Source organism: Streptopelia decaocto, assembly GCF_964273445.1.
Source record: "Streptopelia decaocto genome assembly, chromosome: Z".
NCBI classification, from domain to species: Eukaryota; Metazoa; Chordata; class Aves; order Columbiformes; family Columbidae; genus Streptopelia; species Streptopelia decaocto.
Genome location: NC_138657.1, coordinates 9,570,874 through 9,593,301, shown reverse-complemented (window position 1 = coordinate 9,593,301; position 22,428 = coordinate 9,570,874). Strand labels below are relative to the sequence as shown.

General features: G+C 41.3%; 1 protein-coding gene across 1 annotated transcript in view; it reads right to left on the bottom strand.

Moving 5' to 3' along the window:
* Positions 1-3,741: 3,741 nt before the first annotated feature.
* Positions 3,742-22,428, bottom strand: part of GRIN3A (glutamate ionotropic receptor NMDA type subunit 3A) — a gene marked incomplete at its 5' end in the record, with an annotated part of 74,169 nt that continues 55,482 nt past the window's right edge. Inside the window, 5 exon segments of the mRNA XM_082074902.1 lie at positions 3,742-4,861; positions 8,197-8,270; positions 9,019-9,183; positions 19,021-19,172; positions 21,939-22,054. Of these exon segments, the coding sequence (XP_081931028.1) occupies positions 4,525-4,861; positions 8,197-8,270; positions 9,019-9,183; positions 19,021-19,172; positions 21,939-22,054 (844 nt within the window). The 3' untranslated portion in view covers positions 3,742-4,524.

Below are 22,428 nucleotides of genomic sequence, written 5' to 3'. Positions count from 1 at the left end.
AGGTTTGTCTCATCTGTGTTCCTTCCCTTAATCACAAAATCTGTGTTACCTTCTTGTATCCACTGTAGGAAATAATAGAAACAATAGTAAAGTGAAAACAATCACAGACTGTCTTACTATTTCTATATTATTATTAATTTTTATCTTATTGTTTTTATCATTCTGTAAACATTCAGAAAATATTAATTAAACTCTGTAAATTGTTTAAATCCTGAAATGTGAAAAGGAACACATGACCCCATCCTTGCAAGGGGAAGCTGGGATGCTGAGAGTTTGTGGTATGGCTTAAGTTCTATTACAGCATGCGTAGAAGAAAGGAAAGCAGAACCCTTTCTGCTCTCAGTGGAAGTTGCTCCCTGGACTAGTTTGTGATGTCAACTTGAAGAAAAAATGGTGCGTTAGGAATACTAATGCTGATGGTAGATTTTGTGGTAAAAATGCTTGCTCAACAAAACCAGGATCTGGGTCACCAACAAACTGGATCTTCAAACAGCTTTGCTGTAACAGCAGACTTCCTTTTGCAGCTATGAGCAACAATCTGAATTAAACAGCCCTTGTAGAGGTGCAAAGCCTCTTTACTCTTTCCCAGTTATTAAGGTGTATCAGCTTCCTACTGAAAATCAAGCTTGAAATGTTTGTGTGTGTACTGGCAGTGTTGGGCTCACTCTGGTCATGGTAGGAAACGAAAAGTTGAAACAGTCTGGATTTGTTTCCCAGATTTGGAAACTAGTATTTTTTTCCCTCACCAAGAAAAAAAGTGTTATTTTGAAATAATATTTTGGTTTAAGCGCAGGAAGTCCTTGAAGCTCATTTTGGAAGGGACTAATTTCTCTCTGTGCTTATAATTTAAACATTGAGAAACAGTGAAAATTTTAGATGGGCTGTTTTGACTTGCCAGAGTGAGCAAGTTTGTCAATTTTGTGGTAAAAGAAAGGAAGAGATGGTAAGTATTGTTAATCAATAATCTGTCTAAATTCAGCGTCTGAGCCAGAGTAAGTGTAAGCAAAGAAAAAGCCTCTGTAGCCCTAACAATACATGTGTATGTACATATTTTTATATACGTACAAAGAAGAGCGGTTTGCAAGAATTCGGCTTAAATCTTTATGCTTAATCAGTAGGATTTTTAAAGAGTTGATATCAACATGCAGCCTATAAACATGACAATTGTGTGTCTTGGACAGAATACATTAGTGTAGAATGATGAACTTAAAATATTATTGGGTGGGAGGTATAGGGGTTGTTTTGTTTTCAGGGGGAGGGATTTTCTTTGTTTGCGTTTTTTTGTGGGTGGGGGTTGTGTGTGTGGCGGGGGGTTGTTTGTTTTTCAGGTTTTTTATTTAATTCAAAATAACAGATGTGTCTGAAATCTGCAAAATATGGAAATTTTTATTTTCCTTCTTGCTACCATTCTTGTGCAGGGTGTAAAAATCTCAGGACTAGCCTGTTATGTCAGTAGCATGACCCTGTATGATGTACAAGAGTCATTGCTTGTGTTCTTATTTGATCCAGAACCCATCTGTTCTTCAAATCTGTCAGCTGAAGTTATTTTCTTCTTGTGATAATGGAAGTTGGAAAAGTGTTTGAACTGGCTACTGTGCTGCAAATCTCCTGCCCTCCTCTTCCATAAGACCAAGCTAGTCCTGAGGACTGTTGGTTGTTGCAGTCCACTGGCTGTGACCTGCTGCTAAGGAATGACCTCTTCTGATTTCTTCCCTGTGGGCTCTGCTTCCTTACATGATGCCAGATGTGTCCAGGGCTCTGTGGAGTCCGGACAGGATGAAATCCTTGAAGAATTTAAGTTCCTCCCCTGGTCTGAGGAGGGAGGAATTAAATGTGAGGCCCAACGATATGGACAGGTCAGAACCATCTGCAGTCTCCAGTGTATCTTCTCATGGTAGCCAGTCCTCCCTGTGCTTCTCCAGTCTGCAGACATTGATGTGTGTGATACTCGCTGTCCCATAGGAAGTTACAGAATCACAGAATGGTTGGAGTTGGAAGGGACCTCTGGAGATCATCCAGTCCAACCCACCTGCTAAGGCAGGTTCACCAGAGCAGATCACACAGGAATGTGTCCAGGCGGGTTTGAATGTCTCCAGAGAAGGAGACTCCACAACCTCTCTGGGCAGCCTGTTCCAGGGCTCTGGCACCTCAAAGTAAAGAAGTTTCTCCTCATGTTTAGATGGAACCTCCTGTGCTTTAGTTTCTGCCCATTGCCCCTCAAAGTTATGGCAACCTCTTTTTCTGTAGCCTATGGAATCAGGCTAGAGCAATAGCTGAATGAGAAAATAAGATGCCCAAATGTCTCAGTGAGGAAACAGTAACTGGGACCTTCTCCCGAAAGGCTTCTAGTTGGTGCTGTAATTAATGTAGTAATTTGGAGCAATTTCTATTCTGCATTTGACATAGGAGTAGCCCCTAAGGCACCCACCAGAGATTGTTGCTTAATATTAATTATTAGGTGGTTGACATTTTCTCAAATTTTTGTTTTTAATCGAGTGTTTTTTTGACAGATTGGGTGTTTGGATTGGAACTTTGAACTAAAACACACATTTTTATTTAATCTATCATTAGCATTTTTCAATTACTCTTTTAAAGTAATTTTTTCTGTTCCTGCATGTAGAGATAAGGACATAACAAACTGTTGATAAGCATACTGATAAAACTGAGCTGAGGTATTTCTTTCCTAGTGTTTGTCTCATAGTAATACAAAGAGCAGTGTTCATCTGTTCTAACCAAATGATATTGGTGGTTGTAAGGTACTGGGGGCCATGCAAATTATAAGCTCTTCCTAAAAAGCTGATTATCTAAATTAGGGAGGGGAGGGTAAAGGAACGCAACAAGTCAACCTAGGTGATGTGCCCCTAATAATCTAGCTTGTCAGGAGCTGGGAAAGACAGGACATCCTGGGTCTTTGAGACCCATCTGATGTGCAGAGCTCTGCACGCCACTTTCCTGTGTTACTCATTACTGAATGCAGCAGACACACTGGCTGCTCAAAAGCTGCAGCCAAGGACTGAGCAGGGAATGGAATATGAACTCTTCTTGATGAGGTTAATTAGTGTGGGTATCGCTGTTATCAGCTTCTAGTGGTCCACGCAGAGCTTTTCATTTGCAAGTGTTTTTTCAAAGGTTAAAGGTACAAAAAGGTAGAATGCCTTTTTCAAACCCCAAAATACAGCTTCAGATCTGCCTGTCGCCTTTAAGCCATGCCTGATGAGAACATCACCCTTGGCAACATTCATGCAGGTGGCTGGAGGTACAGGGACAGTAAAAATGACTTTGGTGGCACATCTGGGAGACCAGAGTTAATTCTGACAGTGTTAGAAACATTTTTTTCCCCTGTAATACAGGATGTGTTGGGAAGTGGTGTTTAAAAATTCATAGAAATCCTGTTTAAATAACGCAGTCAGTTTAGTTGATGCAGTATTTATTCAGATGCTGAACAGCTTACCCTTCCTTCCCCTCATCATCCAGGTGTGAGGGAGCTCCACTCAGTACATTGCCTTTGAAACCACAACTCTCATTCTCCTTCACAGTGAGTCCACACGGAGGGTTTGGTGACTCATTTTGACTTTGGTGGGAGCTTGGTGTCAGAATAAATCACAGACCAGAGCCCCTTTATGTCACTTTGGCTGTGAGAAAGAACCTTATTGTCAACTGAAGACAGAGAATATTAAAGTAGTTTCACATCAGTAAATACTTAACTTTCAGCAGTAGATACTGATTTACAGTGCTGCCACCCCTCCCTTCTCATCCTCGCTCTGCGTCACTGTGAACCCATCCCCTCACATCTGCCGTGCAGCTGTTTGCATGGCTTCTCTCTGGCTGGGAGTGGAAGCCAAACCTGGGATCAGAAGCAGACAGAGGTGGTGGTTTGTTTGTTGCCAAGTTATTTTTAAGCTAGGCGAGCTCCTTTATCACAGTCACAGAGCAGCCACATCTGCACTGGTGCTGAGAGAGCTGAGGCAATGTGCATACTGGGATCGCCACCAAGAATTTGTCTCGTGAAACCACTGCCTGCGCCAGGAAGGAAGGGATTGCCAACACAGAACTAGCACCTGGCGTAATGAGGCAACCGTAAGGAGCCTTCGCACGAACAGAGACTAGACCCACAGCACAACAAAAACATACCCACAGGGACATGCTTCCAATGAGCAGCTTAAATTTCCTTTTTTTTTTTTTTTTTTTTTTTTTTTAATTAATGCACAGAAAGGGCTAAAAAAGTGGGAACGTCACTGTACTGTCAAGTGGAGGAACCAGGAACTCTCGCTGTTCGGAAGTTCCAGGTTTCTCCAGTCCTGTGGGAATAGCTGATGTTTGCCACGAGAATGAGAAACTTGATATGAAAGGAGGAGGACTCAGGAGGGTGGCAGTGGCTGTGGGCTGCTGCAATTCTGTTCTCATGAAGAGAACATTGCCTGCTTTATTTTCGCACCTCTTTCTGGCATTACAAAAGTGTGTTACAAATTTTACAGAGGAAGTGGAGAAAAGGAAGAAAAGGGGAAAGGGCCGAGGTATGCTGGCCTAGTTCTCTGCAGTCCTGTTTGTCCTCTGATACTCTTCCAGCTCTGATTTCCTGTCCATGGCGAGTTGCAACTCCTTCTTGATGATTTCGATCTGCTTCTCCAGCTCCGTAAGCTCTTGCATCACCGAGGTCCTACCAATGTTGAGGGACTCTGCTTTCCCGTTGGTTGTTAAAGAAGCCGGAGTCTCTCTTCTCACCTGGGGCAAGGGGATGTCTTGGTGCTGTTGTATCATCACCTCATTTTGCCCTTCATCAGTGCAGATGTATTTTTTCCGGTGACAGTTGCCCAGATTGGCCGTATTCCATACAGCATGCTGGCTGTTCCCTACATGGGACCTGAACAGAGATATGAGAGTTAATAAGAAATCATAGCCTGCTCTCATGTGTATTCGACCCTCCCCTGTGAGCCATCCTACTGGAAAAATATGATGCTGCAGTTACAAATTACATAGAAATATTGTTCTTTTATCCTTGGAATTATTTTTCTTGAGAAGCACAAATCATGAACACAAACAGCCAATTTTTCTGTGATTAAACTGTAGCAGAGACTAGAACAGAATCCTAAAATTCATCTACCCCATAACTCTTATTTTTTGGTAGTTATGAAATTACAGTTCTTTCAACTCCAGCTCGGGAAATTGTGTGTCCTCCTCCAAAGCTTTCTGAAAGCTTTTGTGGCTGCAGTGTCCTGAGTTCATTACAGCATTAGTCCTTTGTGTATGAGTGCTTCTTGACAGAATAAATAGAATTTGGAGTTTTTGTGTCAAGGGAGAAATTCCCATTTGGGAAATTATTCAGATGCTTCTATATTTTCCTGTGGAAAAATCTTTTCAAACTATTTTGATTCCAGAGGATCTTTTCCCTCTTTCTTGGGAAAATCACTCTGCAGCCCTCCCAAATCAGAGCATTTTCCAGGGTTTCTTCCCAAACAGAGGAGCACCATGTGGCCCCCGCTGGGACATAAGGAGGCACAAAGTTTGCTGTTATGGGAGAGGAGCTTGGCTTTCCTATCCACTTTACTTTTTGGTTAGATCTATGTGCATTCATTTTAGAAACTGAGGTTGAAACTCAGAAGTAGTTGCTCTTAAAACTGCTCCATCTCAGAGGTCTTCTGTGAGTATCTTTGGACAAAGTGTGTATTCATGTGAGCTACCAATCTGTGGCTAAGGAAGAGGATTAACGTTTCAGGATTGCGACCGATGGAAAACAGCTGGTTTCAGGAGGAGTCTGGAGCTGGGAGAAGGAAGTTGGAAAGTGGAAATTTCTTTAGAGGAGGTGGCAATGAGGAGTGTTTTAAAAAAGATGGGATGGCAAAGAGTACATAGGGGAGGTTTGAGGCAGGAGTGGTGGATCTAGCTCAGGGAACCCCTTAGGGATGAATATTTAGGGTTGTTTATTTTTTGTGTAGATCAGTGACTTTTCTCATATTTCAGAATAAAAGACAGGAAGACTCTCAAGCCTTGTGCTAAACTGGATGTGTGTTTTGTGACGCAATTACATTAATCCCCTGAAGAGAAGAAAGTAAACAAATACCTCTTGGGCATGTTTCAGACAGGGAATAGGAGTAGCCTGGGCAAGTAGAAACCGGCAAAGGATTTCTGGGGCCAAGAGCAGAAGGCCACCATGCTGCCTTTCTGCACAGACCGTGGTCTAGATGAAAAAGGCCACCTGGCAAAGAGTGGGGCTGCTGACAAGGGCTGAGGTGCCTGCAGATGTCTCCTTGATGAGTAGCTGTGCAGAGCCCACGGTCCCCGGGGTCCTGGGCAGCCAGTGCGACCAACTTGCCTTGGCATAAAAGTACACGTCTTGGAGAAGCTGCAGCCCTTCATTTTGAAAATATTTCTTAAGAGTCATATCATTAATCCATAATTTCTGATACATATTTTCTCTTTCCTTTCACAACTCAAAACCACCGCGTTTTAATAAAGTGTTAGTAACGGACATGGTTCCTGCTGCTCCTGGCAGTGCTGCTTCTGTTTGGGGGTCTGGGAAAATGGTTTTAACAAAGGCCAGAGCCCACAGTTAACACTCAGGTTTCATCAAGTAAATGAAACCCTTTTCAATTTGGTTACTGATGCTGGGCTGCCCTCCTGGCTTTTCAAAAGTTATGACCTGAAAAAAACAGTGGATTTTCTTCCCTGAGTAGCGTAGTAAAGGTTCTTCCTACCTCTTTTCTGTATCATGGCACTTTTAAGAACTCCACAGTCCCCAGCAGAAATAAAAGGTGTAATAATATAATTGATTTGGAAGTCCTGAGTTGTACCTTGCTACATCAGTATTCATGACAACCTGGGGCCCATGTTACTAGGTATCTTGAGTTAAATTCACTGTAATTCTGTGCAAGCAGCAGCTCAGCCCGTAAGCAAAGCAAGGAGGGCGGGTGGGCGGGCTGGATGCTGTGTGGGCAGAAGTTTTTGGGCAGCTGCACATCTTCACTCTCAATGTTGAAAGAATATTTGTGTGGTTCTTTCTCTGAGCCATTCCCTGTGGGGCCTATGGCCATCTCCTTGTGTTACGAAATTTTTGCACTGTTCGATGTCTGACAAATAACTCAGGTGCTTCTTCTTGTATCACCAAAGATACAGAGAGTCCCCTCCTCTGCAAGATTCTCCCTCCGGCTGCGTTAGTGCCTCTGGTTTTGTGGGAGCATGAATGCCACCACCAGTGAGGAGGGTGTAGGAGGAGGAAATGTTTTGCTCCAGGCAGCTCCTGGTACTGCTGTTCGAAGATGGAAAGCAAGGAGCTGCTGTGTGCAAGGAGGTGCCACACTAAGGAGTTTTGTTGGGCAAGACAATGAAGGAATGGACAGAGGGAATTGTTTGCACTTTTATATACTTTTTTGTATGTATGCAGTCTAGAAGCTATAGAAGTTTACCTCTTATATTTGCTGCCCTTAGTGCAGAAATGACAAACACAACATACTTTTACATACATGGGTTTCAATCATGCCAGATACCTAACAACAGCCTGAAAGATGTTTCTATTGTCTGCAACTGAACTTCTCTGTAGAAAAACAATATTGCTGCTTCTGCCTTTAAAAAGTGCACTAATAGTTTTGAGCTACTGAGCAAATGTATAGTTTTAACAAAATGCCTTGTGCTCCTGGTAGCTATAGATAAGATTGTCTCCTCTTCAGAAGACACAGGGTATGAGAACAAAGCAGGTTTGTTACCTACTTTTCTCCAACATGAGTTGTTTGAGACAAATGTTTCTGAAAGGACCGCATTTTCCTCTTCTCGTCTTTTTTATTTCTCATTCTAAAAAGTAAGAAAGCTGAAAATGTTTCTAACATATATACTGCCTCATCTCTCATTCACTGCCAGGCTACCTCAGAGGGCTCTAGTTGTCTGCCATTCTTCAGTATGTGAGTAAATAATTACTTAAACACAAGGGCAGCAGAATTAAACTGCAAAGTCTGTCTTTAAAATGGGGATGCTTTTATTAGCTGTATGCAAAATCATGGAAGAACAAAATCTCTGGATTTAATGCTTTCTCTTGGAAACAATTATTTTATTCCTGCCTCCTTCCGTTGTCACTTCTATTTTGTTTCCTTTTCTTGGTTCTATTATCTTTGCAGTGTATTAGATCCATAAGCAGATACCCAGACACAACATGTTTAATTTCAAAGTAATTTTTGTAGTTTGTGTTTCAAGGCATGCAAAACTTCTTACCTCTTTTCTACTCGCTTTGTCTTAGGCTGGCATTTGTCCTCAATAAATGAACTGTTCAGGGCACGATGTAATCTCTAGAGGGAAAAGAAGAAAATGAATTAGTAAAAGCGAGATTAAGAGTAGCTCCATAAATAGGTAAACAATTTGTGCTTTGTGTGATGGACTTGAGCGTAAATTATTTTGCACACTCAAGGATATAAGCAATGTCTGTGCCTTGTCATTACAACAGATGTATTCTCCTCTGGTTTCCCAAGGAAGGGCAATCTGAAAGGTTGATAAATATTTTGCAAACAATCCTTGGCATTAGAATTTCTCAGAAAAAACTGGATCTTGGCAAACTTTGTTATTCTCTAAAAGATCTCTTTCCCTGTGCTGCTCTAAAGCAATAGCAGCTCTTCCTTTTTGTGCCCTTTGCTGCAAAGTAACCTCTTCCTTTACAGCAAACACCCAGAGCAATTTTCTTCCATTATTTTCCCTATAATAACTTAGGAAGTTACCCAGCACTTCCTGCATGCATCAAAAGTTTGGGAATCCCTAACAGGGAGATAAATTGTTCTGGTTAGCCAGTTCAGAATAATAACACTTGCTTCTGGTGTCCAAAAGAGCTGGAAGGTTACAAGTGCAAATGGAAAGGTCTCTTCTGTAGACTTTGCAATTGGGAATATTCAAACTGTTTCTTCTGTGCTTCTCATTCCATCACTAAGTAAACTTCTTCAAAGATGCCAAACATCAGTGCTCTTATAACATTTTACACCTTGTTCTCGTCTGGACTTTCTTTTATTAGCCACATGACTTTTCACAGGGTTACTTCTGAATACATACCTGGCTTGTATGGAGCCAGTACTTCATCTTGGATTTCTTCTTGATTCGTGGTAGGACCAGCCGGTACACGATGTGTTCCCCAATGGTAGTGAGAATGGACAACCCAAACCCAATGCACAACATCACAAAGAGCCCAGAAAAATGCTTGATCCCCATTTGTAGGGTCTGTGAATAAAATCAAGAAAGGAAGTTAATGAAGCAGGCTGTCAGTGTATTTTAGCATGTGCTTCTGTCTTCTCATTTGGAAATGTGGTCTGACTGAATACACGGTAAAATATTGCAGAATAGTCTGAATACTGTTCACAACAAAGCCTTTCTGTGCTGCAGAAAGCTTGGTCTTCAGTCAGAGCAAAGGACCTGTCATGGGAATGAGAATCAAAGACCAGGGATTTTTTTTCCTCATGCTGTTTCCCTAATGAGATTGTGTTGAACATATATGAGAATACAGTATTTGCAGTGTCTTTGCATTTGTAAAAGCAAATACTGCTTGACAGAATACAGTCAATGAACTGTAGAGCAAGTCCTTCGTCAGCAGTGAGCGAAGACCGACTGTTCATATTTTCTGGGAATTGATCATTAACTTTCCCTTTTTGTGCTTTATCCTTGATGGAAGGTCACGGTGAAAATTAAGTAATAGCACAAAAACTGCACCTCTCCATGCCCTGCGTTAACTGAAGATGTGCTTGTTAGAAACTCTGTCTGCAATTATGAATAGCAATAAATTCTCACCTTGTTCTGCCGTCCCACCCTTTTCACGTAGGGTAGGAAACCTTTAATTAATTTGAGACTCTTATTGGTATTAATCATGTTTGAAGACCAAGAAACCAGTGACAGCAGCAATCTGTACCACAAATCTACACTCCGATGGGTGGGTCAGGTTTGCACATTAGGTGTAATGTTAGTACCTTTATTCTCTTGCTTATTTAACTAGCTCAGTTATGAGTTTATCAATAACTAAAAACTCTTGATAGTAATTACTGCCTACAGACTAGTTTGGAAGTATTTCCAAGCATACAAGTTCTCCTTGTGCCTTTCTATTGAGGAATGTATTCCTTGTGTCAGAAAAAAAAGGATCAGAAAATTGCTTGGGTAGGCTTGTGTGTCAGGAGATGGTATCTGGGATGCTATCACCTGGATAACTGACCTGTGTGTTCCTTCTGTTTGTTGTTAGTTTGCTGGGGACTGTGCTTTGTTATGACTATAGCGGTGTAATCTAGAAAAGAAACGATTTATTTGAAAGATAAATCACAGAATGTTTGAAAAATCTTGCTATGAGATAATTCTAAGACAATGAGTTGGTTAGTGATGAGTCCCTTGAAGTTGAAAGCTTGAAAGTCCCTTTGGAAACTTTTGTTGAGCGTCTGTGTACAGTATCTCTCTCTTCTGGTTTTCATATTTGATTTCTGTTCTTTAAAACACAATGGCATGAGATAGCATATCACAGATTGTTAACAAGAATAGAGCTTCAGCACTCTATCAGAGTGAGAACTTTTGCATGTGGCACTGGCAATGTACTCTTACTTTGGGGGTTCTCTGCCAAAATCAACCTGCTTGTTCCAAAGCATACTGAGACGAATTTTGGGGAAGAGAATTTTTGTACCAGTGAATAAACACTTCAGGGGTGTAAAGGGTATAATGGGGGTGTAAAAGCAATTTCTGAAGAAATTTACTGCAGCCTGGAAAGAGAAGTGGAAAACAGTAAAGTGATTCTGGGGTAGAAGGGTGTCACAGTCCTGGCACAAGGGTTTTCTGATGCTGAGAGTGCATCAGTTCAACCTAAAAGCAGCATTTCCTTCTCAATATCAGAATTTCTTGTTGGCAAGAGCCTCTCATCCCATACTTTGTCCTTCCAGTTAAGGGAAACAGGAAGGTGGCAGAAAAATCAGAAGTAGTAATGCTTTAAACCACTCAAAACCCAAAGTGTTAGACTGGAGGTCTGTGTTACCTGGCCTATTTCTTTTAATTAGCAGTGAAAGCCAACTTTTGGTCCAGGTAGCATAAAAGCAGAATGAGGCCCTGACATTTTTCTCAGAGGTCTTTAGAGCCATGACCTCAGTATGGCCTATCTCTGAATTCAGCAGATATAATTATCTGTAAGAAGCAAAAAGACCGCTATCCATACTAGCTGAACCTACTGATTAAATGTGCTCTTGCTAATTCTCCAAGAAGTGTTGATACAAATCACTTCCCAAAAAAGATGTTCAAGGGCAAGTATGAAACAACTTCCTTAGAGATGCAAAGCTAACAGTAAACGTAAAGATAAATTGAATGAGAAATAGAATAATAATTTAAAAGGAACAGCTTTGCTCAGTCATCTGAAGAACACCCCTATCTATATATGGTCCCTGGCTACTGCTGTTTGGTGTCATACAGAGTGACAGTCTACAGGTGGGCATTGCCATAAACTTCCGTGGTGGCAGGAACCAGTGAGTTGGCTGAGTACAGATCCTTTTGCTTAGCTATCGAGAAGTAATGCAGAAGTCCCCAAAGGCGGGGGAGATCAGGAAGGAGGCTGATCTGCTGGTGTCAGGTTGCTGTATGACAGGGAGCATGTGAATGGCTCTGAGAACAGGAACTACATGGAATATGATCAAACACTAGTCATTCAAATTTTTGTGTTTTTTTTTTTAAAGAGACACGGTGTCAATTGCAGTGGGGATTCCTGCATGTGTGAGATGTCTCCTCCAGCCTGAGGTCGATGTTTGATGCCACTCCAGTACTGCTGCAGAGACAACACTTGGCCAGCTCCTTACATGAAAAAAATAACTCCCTTGTCATCAGTAAATCTGCCCTGATTTATGCTGATGAGGCTCTGGGTCACTGTCCTGTCAGCTCTGCAGAATAGTTTTCTACCTTCCCTGGAAGCAGGTGAAAGAAGTTCCAGCACTGGCATCTCAGATGGGTTTTTCACTTATAATGGATAGCTTTTGAAATTGTCCCAAACAAGACATCTTCTCCTAGGAAAGGAAATGCCAAAACAAAGCATCAATAATATTTCATCTAGCAATAAAGAAGACAGTGCATTGAAAGAGCCGCCTGATAAAGGCTGCACACTAGAGGGAAATTTTTGAGACTAAATTAAGTGGGGAAACAAGGTATGGGAGAAATAATTAGTAGTGTATGTCTTACAGTGCATGGAGTGATAATTTATAGCAATACCAGCACTGTAAAATGGAAATTTATCAGCTGTTTATAATTACTATGGACACACACATGTTAAATAATAAAGTAAACCATCTAACAGAGGTACCTGTCGTTTTTATAGCGTCATGTGTATTGCTATTGGAGCAGCAAGCTCTGCTACTTATTTTGTAGTTTGTCTGTGTGGTTTCAGGTACATATATAGAATATATTTGGAAAGTGCAGCAATAAATGGGATTTTTTTAATCACTGCTTTAATCTCTGGTGAAGTGGTAGGGGCCAGGTGTGTGTGTTTGGTCTTTGCTGGAAATAGAAAACCACCTGATGACTTTCTCTATTGCAGTATCTTTTTTTTTTTTTTTTAAGCGATAAAAACTCATAATGTGATGTATTCTCCATGAACCCAGGATAAAAATACCGTCCTTGCTCCAACTTTTTCATCCTAAATTCAGGAGGTAGCTCCCTGCATTTTAGGAGAAAACTCAATTATGCCCATGTGGTGGTTCTGAAGCAATTGGTACCCATAGTCAATCCAGTGATGATTGCAGCCAGTGAGTACTAAGAACTACACTGGCAACAGCCTCTTGAGCTATTATATTTGCCAGTTGCAAACTGGGAAACAGGCAGTTTCTGAAAACAAACAAATATAAGAAGAGACGTGGAGGTATCTGCTTTTTTTTATGAATTGTTTTAGAGACTATTCTGATTTAGCAACCTCTGTCTGCATTTGATAACTAAACATTTCCTGCCATGTCCTCTGTGGTTATATGCTTTTTCCCTGGCCCCTGAAGAGGAGGAAGGGGATGCAGAGAAGACAGTTTGACATTTGAGTTCTCTTTGAGGCAGGGAGCAGAGACAAAAAACAGCAGTGATTTCTTTACTGGATTTCATGGGCAAAACTCCTGCTTTACTCCCTACTACAAGAGACTGTAAATGCTCTGCTCTCCCTGGTTGCCTTGAGAGCAGTGAATAAGCCATCAAATATGCCTGTGGTCCAGCTTAGACTAATGAGAAGCATCTAAAGTTTTTTATGGATACTTTGCAGGTTGGCAGCCCAGCACAGATATTGGTCCTTCATGCTGCTGCACCCAAACACTAAATAGGGATATCATGTGTATATTAGCTATAATAATAAGCTATCCCTTTTGATAGCATTTTCCCTGAGAGGATTTTAAAAAGCTTTGCTGAGATCAGGAAGTTAAATTTTGCAGCACCTCTCTGAAGAAGGAATTATTTCCAGCTTTACTAGGGATAAATAGATATGAAGGACAGATTTCTAAACTCATTTGGGCATCTCAGTAGGTTTTCAAAATCCTACTGATGCTTGTATTTAGGTAACTAAACAGTATTAAAACATGTCCCTGTATCCAGATTGTGTCACTTCTTGTAGCTGCAGAGACTGTTATTTATTTATTTATTATTCGTTATTGTGGCTTTCTGTGCTCTCAAAGAAGTGGCAGCATTGAAGTAGTACATATTTAATCTCTTTAGGGAGATTATCCTTAGCAGAGACCGGTGACCGTGGCTGTAGGGTTTCAAGTGCCAAATTTTATGGTACTGTAAATCACTGTCTTGCATTAACAAGACAAGTTCCTTTCCCCTCTTGTTGTAAAGAGTTTTGCACAGATCTGGAAAAATACTCCCTTTTGTAATAAATCTTTGTCTTTCAACTCATCCATTATCCAAGCCCTGGGTGTAGTAGGGAGAACAACAGTACACATATCATCTGAATTAGGTACTGAGAAGATGTGTGCTTCTGTGATATGACAGGCTGGTGAATTGGGAATAACAGCTTCGTCTCCACAGATAGTAAACTGTTTTTTTTCCACAGTTTCAACAGGTGAATCTAAATCTGTTACTCATTTCCAGGAGACTCAAAACATGCTTTTCCTGATGCTGTTGTCACACTTAATAGTCATACATTCCAGGACCATGGTGGAAAGTATTTTTTTCCCCAGGGAAAGTCCAGATGCCACCACCTCTTCCCATACAAGATGACTCCTTTACAATGCAATACCTGTCCTTTTGCGATACTCTTCTTCATAATGTTCCTGCTCCTCTAGAGACTAAGGGTCAGTTCTCCTCCGCAGACAACATAGGTGCAGACTGAGCAAATTCTCTTGGCAGCAAAATCTTTGTTCCTGTCCTTTGTGTTTGTTTTCCATGTGCTTGTAACAAGGTACTGTGAAAGGTGACTGATGGGCAGCTTTTATTTATGAGCACAAGACAGTATGCTCCCTTTGTGAAAGGGTCTGTGTGGCCTTCCCTTGACACCTGCAGTGCACCAGAGACAAATGTATAAACCACAGCTTCAAGGTAATGGCTCGAAACCTGACTGTTGAGTTGTCGGGTGATTGGTGTAACAAAAAAGGGCACTCAGTTTTGACCTTTAAGGTGACTAGGCAAAACTCTGAGCCGAAAGGCACTATTTGCTGGATGACAACTGGTTAAAATCAAGGCAAGATGAATGGGGCACTGTCTGATTGCACACCTCGGGTGATGCTGGGGCCCAAAATCACCAATTCAAGCACAAGCCACGGCAGGTCAAGTTTGAGCAAGTTCCTTCAAAGACTCCAGAGAATGGCCATCAGTATATCCCACCACTGATGTGGGAAGAAGAGAGGATGAAAGGACTTTGTCTTTGCTGTGTGCCTGGTCTGGATCAGATGAAAGCCCACGCTCAGCGACTGATCCCCACCATTGGCAGCACGGACCTCTCGCTCAGCGACTGACAGGAGACTGTGCCTTCCCCAGGGCCATCACCTGTGCAAAGTGATGGGTCTGCAGTAACACGGTCAGTTTGGGCCAGTGTTGTTCGTGTGCCTGCAGGCATTGCCATTGTAAGTGTCAGATGAGATACTGTTTATGAAAAGCATCAATAAGTTGGTGTTATGTGACTGAACAGCTGGTTATGCATAAATCAGTCTCTAAATTCTAGAGCTTCTGTTGTCCAGTGACAATTTTGAATGGAGAATAATCAAGACTTCCAAAGGAAAAAGAAGAAACCTTTTCAACAATAACATTTTTTTTAAATGTAGCTTAAAAGCTGCGAAAGAGTCAGTACACACAGTTAGCTTTTCCCAAAACCTAACTACTCCCTGCATCAGGAGGCGCCCTTCTCTTACATACGGCCTTGAGAAATCGTGGTGTGCCAGCTCATCTCCTCTGCACCCTGCCCTGATCATTACTGCCTGGTCTGAACAGTCAAAACCACTGCAAGCTGCCAGGAAAGCTGCCTGCTCAGGCAATCCACCCTACCTGCTGTCACAGCGGCTGTTCCGCTACCACGAGCACAAAGTTGCAAAGCTGCCAATTCACTGTATTTTGATTCTCAAAAATGCCAGAGAAAGAAAGACTTTGCAGTCTCTCCTGTGCTAGGGTGGAGCCGGTGGGCTGCGGGGGAATGGCCTGGGAGCCTGGCTCCTGCTGAAGTGGCGTTAATGGGAGTAACAGGAAGGTCGAGGAAGGGCCAAGTGTTGTCTGCAAGTTGAAAATGAGCGTCAGCGATCATGTCCAGATGTAATATATGCAAATATAATTCCGTGAACCCCACTTCCCTCTTGCACTAGGCTCTGCCCTAAGTACAGACTTGTCAAATTTATAGAAAAGAAATTCCTTTGAGACTAGACTATGACAATTTTTAATCCAGGGTACTCAAGCGATATTGCTAGTGACTAGTAATCAGTGTGAACAGCCACTGCTACCAACAATTGCTTGGGCTGGAGAGGGCACGATGCAATTCATTGCAGCAATTCATTCCAAGTCTGAGTTAGCTGCATAACCCATGAATGATCCAGTGGGTGCTGGCCAGAGTAAGATGTCTTAGCAGGTGTGTAAGAATCAGGTACAGCCTAAAGAGGTAATGACCCATTTAAAGGCTATACTGATCAGTATTTCACCTACATATATTCCCATTTTTGGATCATCACTCTTGGTCAACAGCTGTAGCATGCTACAGACCAAATTTATCAAAAAGATGTAGAAACACACAACGCCTTACTGAAGCTTTCAAAAAGCAATTGCTGTGTCTAAGGTTGGTGTATAATAAATGTGAATGACTACCCACTTAGAAGCTGAGACTTTTTAAAAATGAATTATCTGCTTCTGTGTTGAACATTGTCCACACTTCAGTGAATCTGTTTAATGTTACTGTGACTGACTGCATGGAGTTAAATAACAGAGATTTCTGGGCTTTACAGGAGTAAAGGATACAAACTGATATAATAATAAGAATAGGAGTAATTACCATGCTTATTGACATAATGATAGGGAAGCTATGCTTTAGACATTATCTGCTGCTTGGCCCTTTTAGTTTCGTAAATTTGTCCCAGCTGTGAAATTGCAGGTCCTAAAATCTGCAAATGCTTGGCCAAGAAAAGTAAATGAAAAAGAGGGGATGCTCATGGGAAATGTAGTAGAAGTAGAATAATTCAGGAAGAGAAAGGTCTGGACTTAGCAGAGCCTAGCCCACAATGGCACAGGTGTACAACTGGTCTTTTGTTTCTGCTCACTCTTTCTGATTGCATAAGGCCTTTAAATACATGAGGATTTGTTCAAAGACAAAGTCTTTGAGTGACCTTTTAGAGTCCTTCGGTCACATGAATCAGCTTGTTGGACCTTGTCCCCTGGAGAAGAACTCAGCTATGCCTGTTGGGTTAGCACAGCTGAAGATCAGTAAGGACTGCAGTGAGATACCCAGGCCCAGAGCAGCTAGACCTGCCTTCCTTTGTGGCCATCACATGGAGTTTACACTCAAAAAAATGAATTATTTTAAAGCATACCATATCTTCCAGCTGTGACCCCATCCGTAAAACCCCATGCTTAAAACCTATTCAACACTGAGAAAAAGCCAAGTCCATGAGACAGTCTTGAGATCCTAAGACTCAGAAGTCTCCAAACTGCTTTTGATCACGCACCTCTATCAGTAACTTTTGAGCAGGCACCCCATATACATATATATTTATTTATAATTTTTATATATGTATGTAAGTATTACTGAAGTTCTAATATTTCCTTCCTGAATCCCAGTGGATTGTCTGACACATCACAAGGGCTGTATGCACCTCACTCTAGAGACCGCTGGCTTAAAGGAGCGAATATATATTCTGGGAGAAAAACAGTACTAAATAAAACCATATTTTTTAACTGGAAGATGTTCAGAATTGATTCTGTGTCTTAGCTATTTCTCTAGGAATAGAGAGAATACAGCCCTGGATACAGCTACTGGAGTAAGATTCTCATGATCAGAGGAAGCTCCTTATGTCTCAACACTGAGGAATTACTAAGAAGGTACGTTTGTCTCTTCTACAAGAGTTTTCAGTTTTAAGATAGTTGTGGTAATTAATAGCATTACCATCTGGTAATTTTATTGAGATTTAATTGAAAAGATTGTGTTAAAATGTAGAGCAACAAGAGGTCTTGAATGAAATGTTTGTTAGGAACAGATATGTCAGCTACGTTAAAATGAAAATTCCCCCGATACCCATCTTTTAGATGATAATATGATCCTCAGGTAAGCTAGATCAGAAATAGCAGTGAATGCACACTTCTCTTTAAATGTGCTTTCTTGTGTTAAACTAATCACACACAAAAAAGAAAAAAATTAATTGAACAAGTTGAATAAAAATAAATTAAATTTTCTTCTATGAATCGCTTATGTTAAAATAGAATTTATTTCATACTGACACAATGTTTATGAAAAAGTTAAAAATGTAATAAGAGATGCAGAAATACCACAACAAACTATGTATTGAAGAACTCAAATAAAGTTTTTACTTGTCTGATCTCTAAAAAATGCACTTTTTCTAGTGATTTAGTCAGCAGTGAGAGTCTGCAGACAAGAGTCTCGGGTGACCACTGAAAGGTGGGAGCCAGAGCTCTAGGACTGGGCTTGTCTTGTGGGGGAGAATGGTCATGCTATTGCATCCTCAGGGAACACGTTGGTTTGGTATTTGGCTGAATGCTCTGAGGAGGAGATAGCGTACCTTCAGCTACCTGTTTTGTACCAGTGAGAACATGAAACGTATTTTGGAACACCTTGAGCTAAAAGTGTATGGTTAAGGCACGCTGGATCTTTTGATTCCTCAGTATTTTATATTTTCTTTTTTACTTGACAGTCTAGGGAACTTGATGAAGAACTGCTATTTTGATAAGAGGAGTCTTTTTCTCATAAATAATGGTTTATATCTTCAGCTGCCATGAGCTGGTTTAACTTTTCTGATTGGGTACCAGGACATAAACCCATGGAAATTTACTTCTATTTTCTGTGGTTCTACTTAGATGTGAGACCTGCTTCTCTCCTGTTCTCAGTATGATATGTTAGTGGACCATTTCAAGGCTGAAGTCCTATCTTTGGTACAAGTAGCTGTCACCCATGTTAGGAAATGGTCAGGGTTATATTAGAAATTTGGGATGTATTAAATTCTCACTCTTTCTGCTTATTTTGCTCTTGTTCTCTGTGTTAGCTATTTTCACTATCATTCCCATGTGAGATGGTCCAGAATCACTGAGAGATCTTCTGGGTGGTGATACACATAATTGAGTGAAATGAGGTGGATTTGTTGTGCTGTGTGCCAGATCACTTTTTTTAATGCTATGGTTCATGCCCCATTTGTGCCCAGAAGTGCTCGCTGGTGCATCCACTGCATGCCTAATTTAGCAGCATGGTCTTACTGATGTTTTTCTTGTGCTCAGGTCTGAACGTGGTTGGGCTGAGCATCTCTTGCTTCTGAAGCCTCATGTGTCTGTTCAGCTGCAGCCCATCTCTGTCATACGTATATGTCTACCACACATTGTGAATGAGGGAAAATAACTGGCAACTTGAGTAAATCCTTATCTATGTGACCCAAGTTCATTGCTTACCTCTGTGACGGCAAAGCTTCTTTTTCCACACGGAACAACCTTGTACCATTTGTCATGCAGAACATCCATGAAACCATGGGACTTGTACTGGCTTATCAGGTCAGAGATATTTGAGGTAAGTGGAGAGTTGGGGGGAAGACCAATACCATATCCTGCAAGGAAAAAGAGTACAATCATCTCTCTCTTACTTGTTGGTGTTTTAGTAAAGTATGTTCATTTCAGCTATCAGCCACCAGTGTGGCAGATCAAGCTGGCATTCTGTTTCTACAAGGCAGTTCAATCCTGGATGCTGGCATAATGTGGACTGAGAATGCTGAGATAAGACTTTTTGCTGTGCAAAACCAAAAATAGGCTAATAAAAACAGGATATGCAAATTCAAAATTATTAAGGCCACAAAAGTAATATGTAAAAATGGAGGTTCAAAAACTTAAGATGGAGGTAAAGATGGATGAATAAATCTGTCTTATCTCTAGAAACACAGACTTTTGCATGCCCTTGCCAGAGGTTCTTCCTTTTTACCTTGTTTTAATAACGCAAAAGGGTCTTAATGACAAGTAAACTATTCTGTGATCACTTCACATTGTTAAAGCAGTGGATGCAACTGTAGTGTCAGATGTGTTATTTTTTATTTATCCTATGTACTTTCTGATTGGAGAATTGAAGAATAGTTTGGGTTGGAAGGCACCATCAAAGCTCATCTAGTCCATCCCACCTGCCATGAGCAGGGACATCTTCACCCAGATCAGGTTGCTCAGAGCCCCGTCCAGCCTGTCCTCCCAGCAGAGCTGCTCCAGCCTCTGATCATCTTGGTGGTTCCTCTGGTCCCTCTCCAACAGGTCCATGTGTGTCCTGTGCTGAGGGCTCCAGAGCTGGACACAGGACTCCAGGTGGGGTCTCACCAGAGCGGAGCAGAGGGGCAGAATCACCTCCCTCCACCTGCTGGCCACGCTCCTTTTGATGCAGCCCAGGATATGATTGGCCTTCTGGGTTGTGAGTGCACATTGCCAGATCATGTCCAGTCTCTCATCCACCAGCATCCCCAAGTATTTCTGGGCAGGGCTGCTCTCAATCCCTTCATCCCCAGCCTGGATTGATACCAGGGATCACCCCAAATCAGGTGCAGGACCTTGCACTGATGATAAGCTATGTGCACATAAGGGAGCACCCTGTATTGTCACACACCATTTAAAGCCCAGGGGCTGTGCTTTCCATTCATGCGGTTCTGCTATAGCAGTGACAGGGACCTTCAAATAGTAAGAAAAGCAGTTCTTAGCCACTGTGTTGTCTTTTACCATGTTGAAGTGCTAGTGAAGGACTTAGTGTAAGTGAAAATGGATTCAGTAACCCTAAATACAGTCTTTCAATTTGCAGAACCTGGATTTTGACTTTAGAAAAATAAATACAGTTGGTGTCTGGAAGACAGGCAGTTGCATGCAGAGATGTCCTGCCAATTGCCTGAAGACATTCCTTTCTAGTCCACTGTTAATTTTTGGTTTTCAGTTCAGAATTCAGAATTTCAGACTGTCTCCATAAAATAAAAACCAACCCACAGCACAGGAAAAAAAAAAAACAACATAAATGTACAAGAGCGGTGAACTTGGCATCACAATGGCTTGCTTTTCAGTGATGCAGAGTGATGTGGTAATATGAGTACCTGCAATGCAATAGTCTTTTTTCCTGCTGATTTTTGCACATTGTGCCTGTATTTCCACCTGAATATATTTTCTAACATTGAAGGAATGGTTTCAGAGAATCATAGCTAGGGCTCATGAATACCACCTTTTTGCCATATTTGTTGCACACTTGGATACTATAAAGTCAAGTTACGTGAAAATGTCTAGCCTGGGGTTTAGTAGATTCAAAGTTGTGGAAGCTGATGGTTTACTTCAGTAGAGCTGACCTTTCTGAAATGGAAGATTAATCAGGTTACATGCATATGGTAAAACATGCAGCTGAACACACAAAAACAACCTGAACAGCTCTCTTGTGCATCCATCTCCCCCAGTAACAAAAAGAAAAGAGGAAAATGGATTGCTTTTAGGTCTCTGGTGTGAATTCAAATGGGAGACACTGATGAGATATAGCAAAAAGGAGCATTCTACAAAATGCCTGGTGCTGGTGACTTGTAGCTGAAATGATTAAAATGCTCAGCTCCCCCTGGCCTTCATTTAGCATATAGCCTTCCTCAATCAGGTCTGAACATTTCTGAAGGAGGTTGTTTTAATGTGCAATGGGAGCGGCCAGAGTGATTGCCCTTGGAAGGTTGGAAAGAGGAAGCTTCGATCATTTTCAGTGGCCATCTATCACAAATGTGATTCCTGAAGTCTAATAGCTGCTAATGTGCTGCTTGCCTGTGGCGCAGGCAGCTTCAGACAAGCCTCATGTGCCGACTGCCTTCCAATCTGTCCTTGCTAAAGCACCGAGGCTGACTCCCTTCTTTAGCTCCAATTAGCTACAGATTCAGCAGGAATCATAAGCTGACCTTTAAAATTGGCAGAGCATTTATCTGCTTCAGATGAGAACAAAACTGTAGAACAGCATTTTTAACATATTCTGCTGAGTTTTGAACATGTGTAAGGAAAGTGATGCTACAAAAAGCTAGCCTCGTTTCAGGAGCTACTTTTATTTAATTGTGAGCAGTGAAGTGGATGGTGCCTTCCACTTTTTTGCAGACGGACCATCTCAGCACTTTGAATAATTACTGTATTCCATTGAAACAGATGTTACGTGTGATTTGAAAGTTCAGAAACCACGAAAAAGGGCAAAAAGCTGGTTCTGCTTAATCACTGAGAATTTTACTATAATCTTTGAGAGGTCCACAGTTTCACCTGCATACTTTCATTGAGAATAATAAATCACAATAAAGCAAATGCAACACATGAGAAATAGAGCAGTATGTTATAAAACTTATTGTTACCTTCAATGGCAAAAGGTTTTCCCACAGTTAGAAGCTTGCAGTCAGCATCTATTGATACTTCATAATCTAAGAGTGCTTTATCCATGATGAAGGCATCGAGTTTCTCTGGATCATGCCTGTATTCAACATCAAAGTCAGAATCACTTCACAGTTTAAGACTCAGTGATGGTCTCTGAACATTTATCTGTGCAGTTCTTTGGAAGATCACTAAATGAAAACAGAGCCCAGGGACTGCTATTTTTAAACTGATTTATATTTTAAAGAAAGGAATTGTGCACGAAATACAGACTTTGTGCATCTAGAGCAGGCCAACATGGGTAGAACTTATTTTGCTCCCATGAGGTAGTACTGATCTAAAAGATGGGAAATACTACAATATGTTAGACTTCGACTCAATTGAAAGGTAATACAAAGCTTTACTGGAAAAATAAAAAATTGCTAAAATAATACTAGTGCTGTCTTTGTTCCTCATTAGAGCAAAAATGCAGGA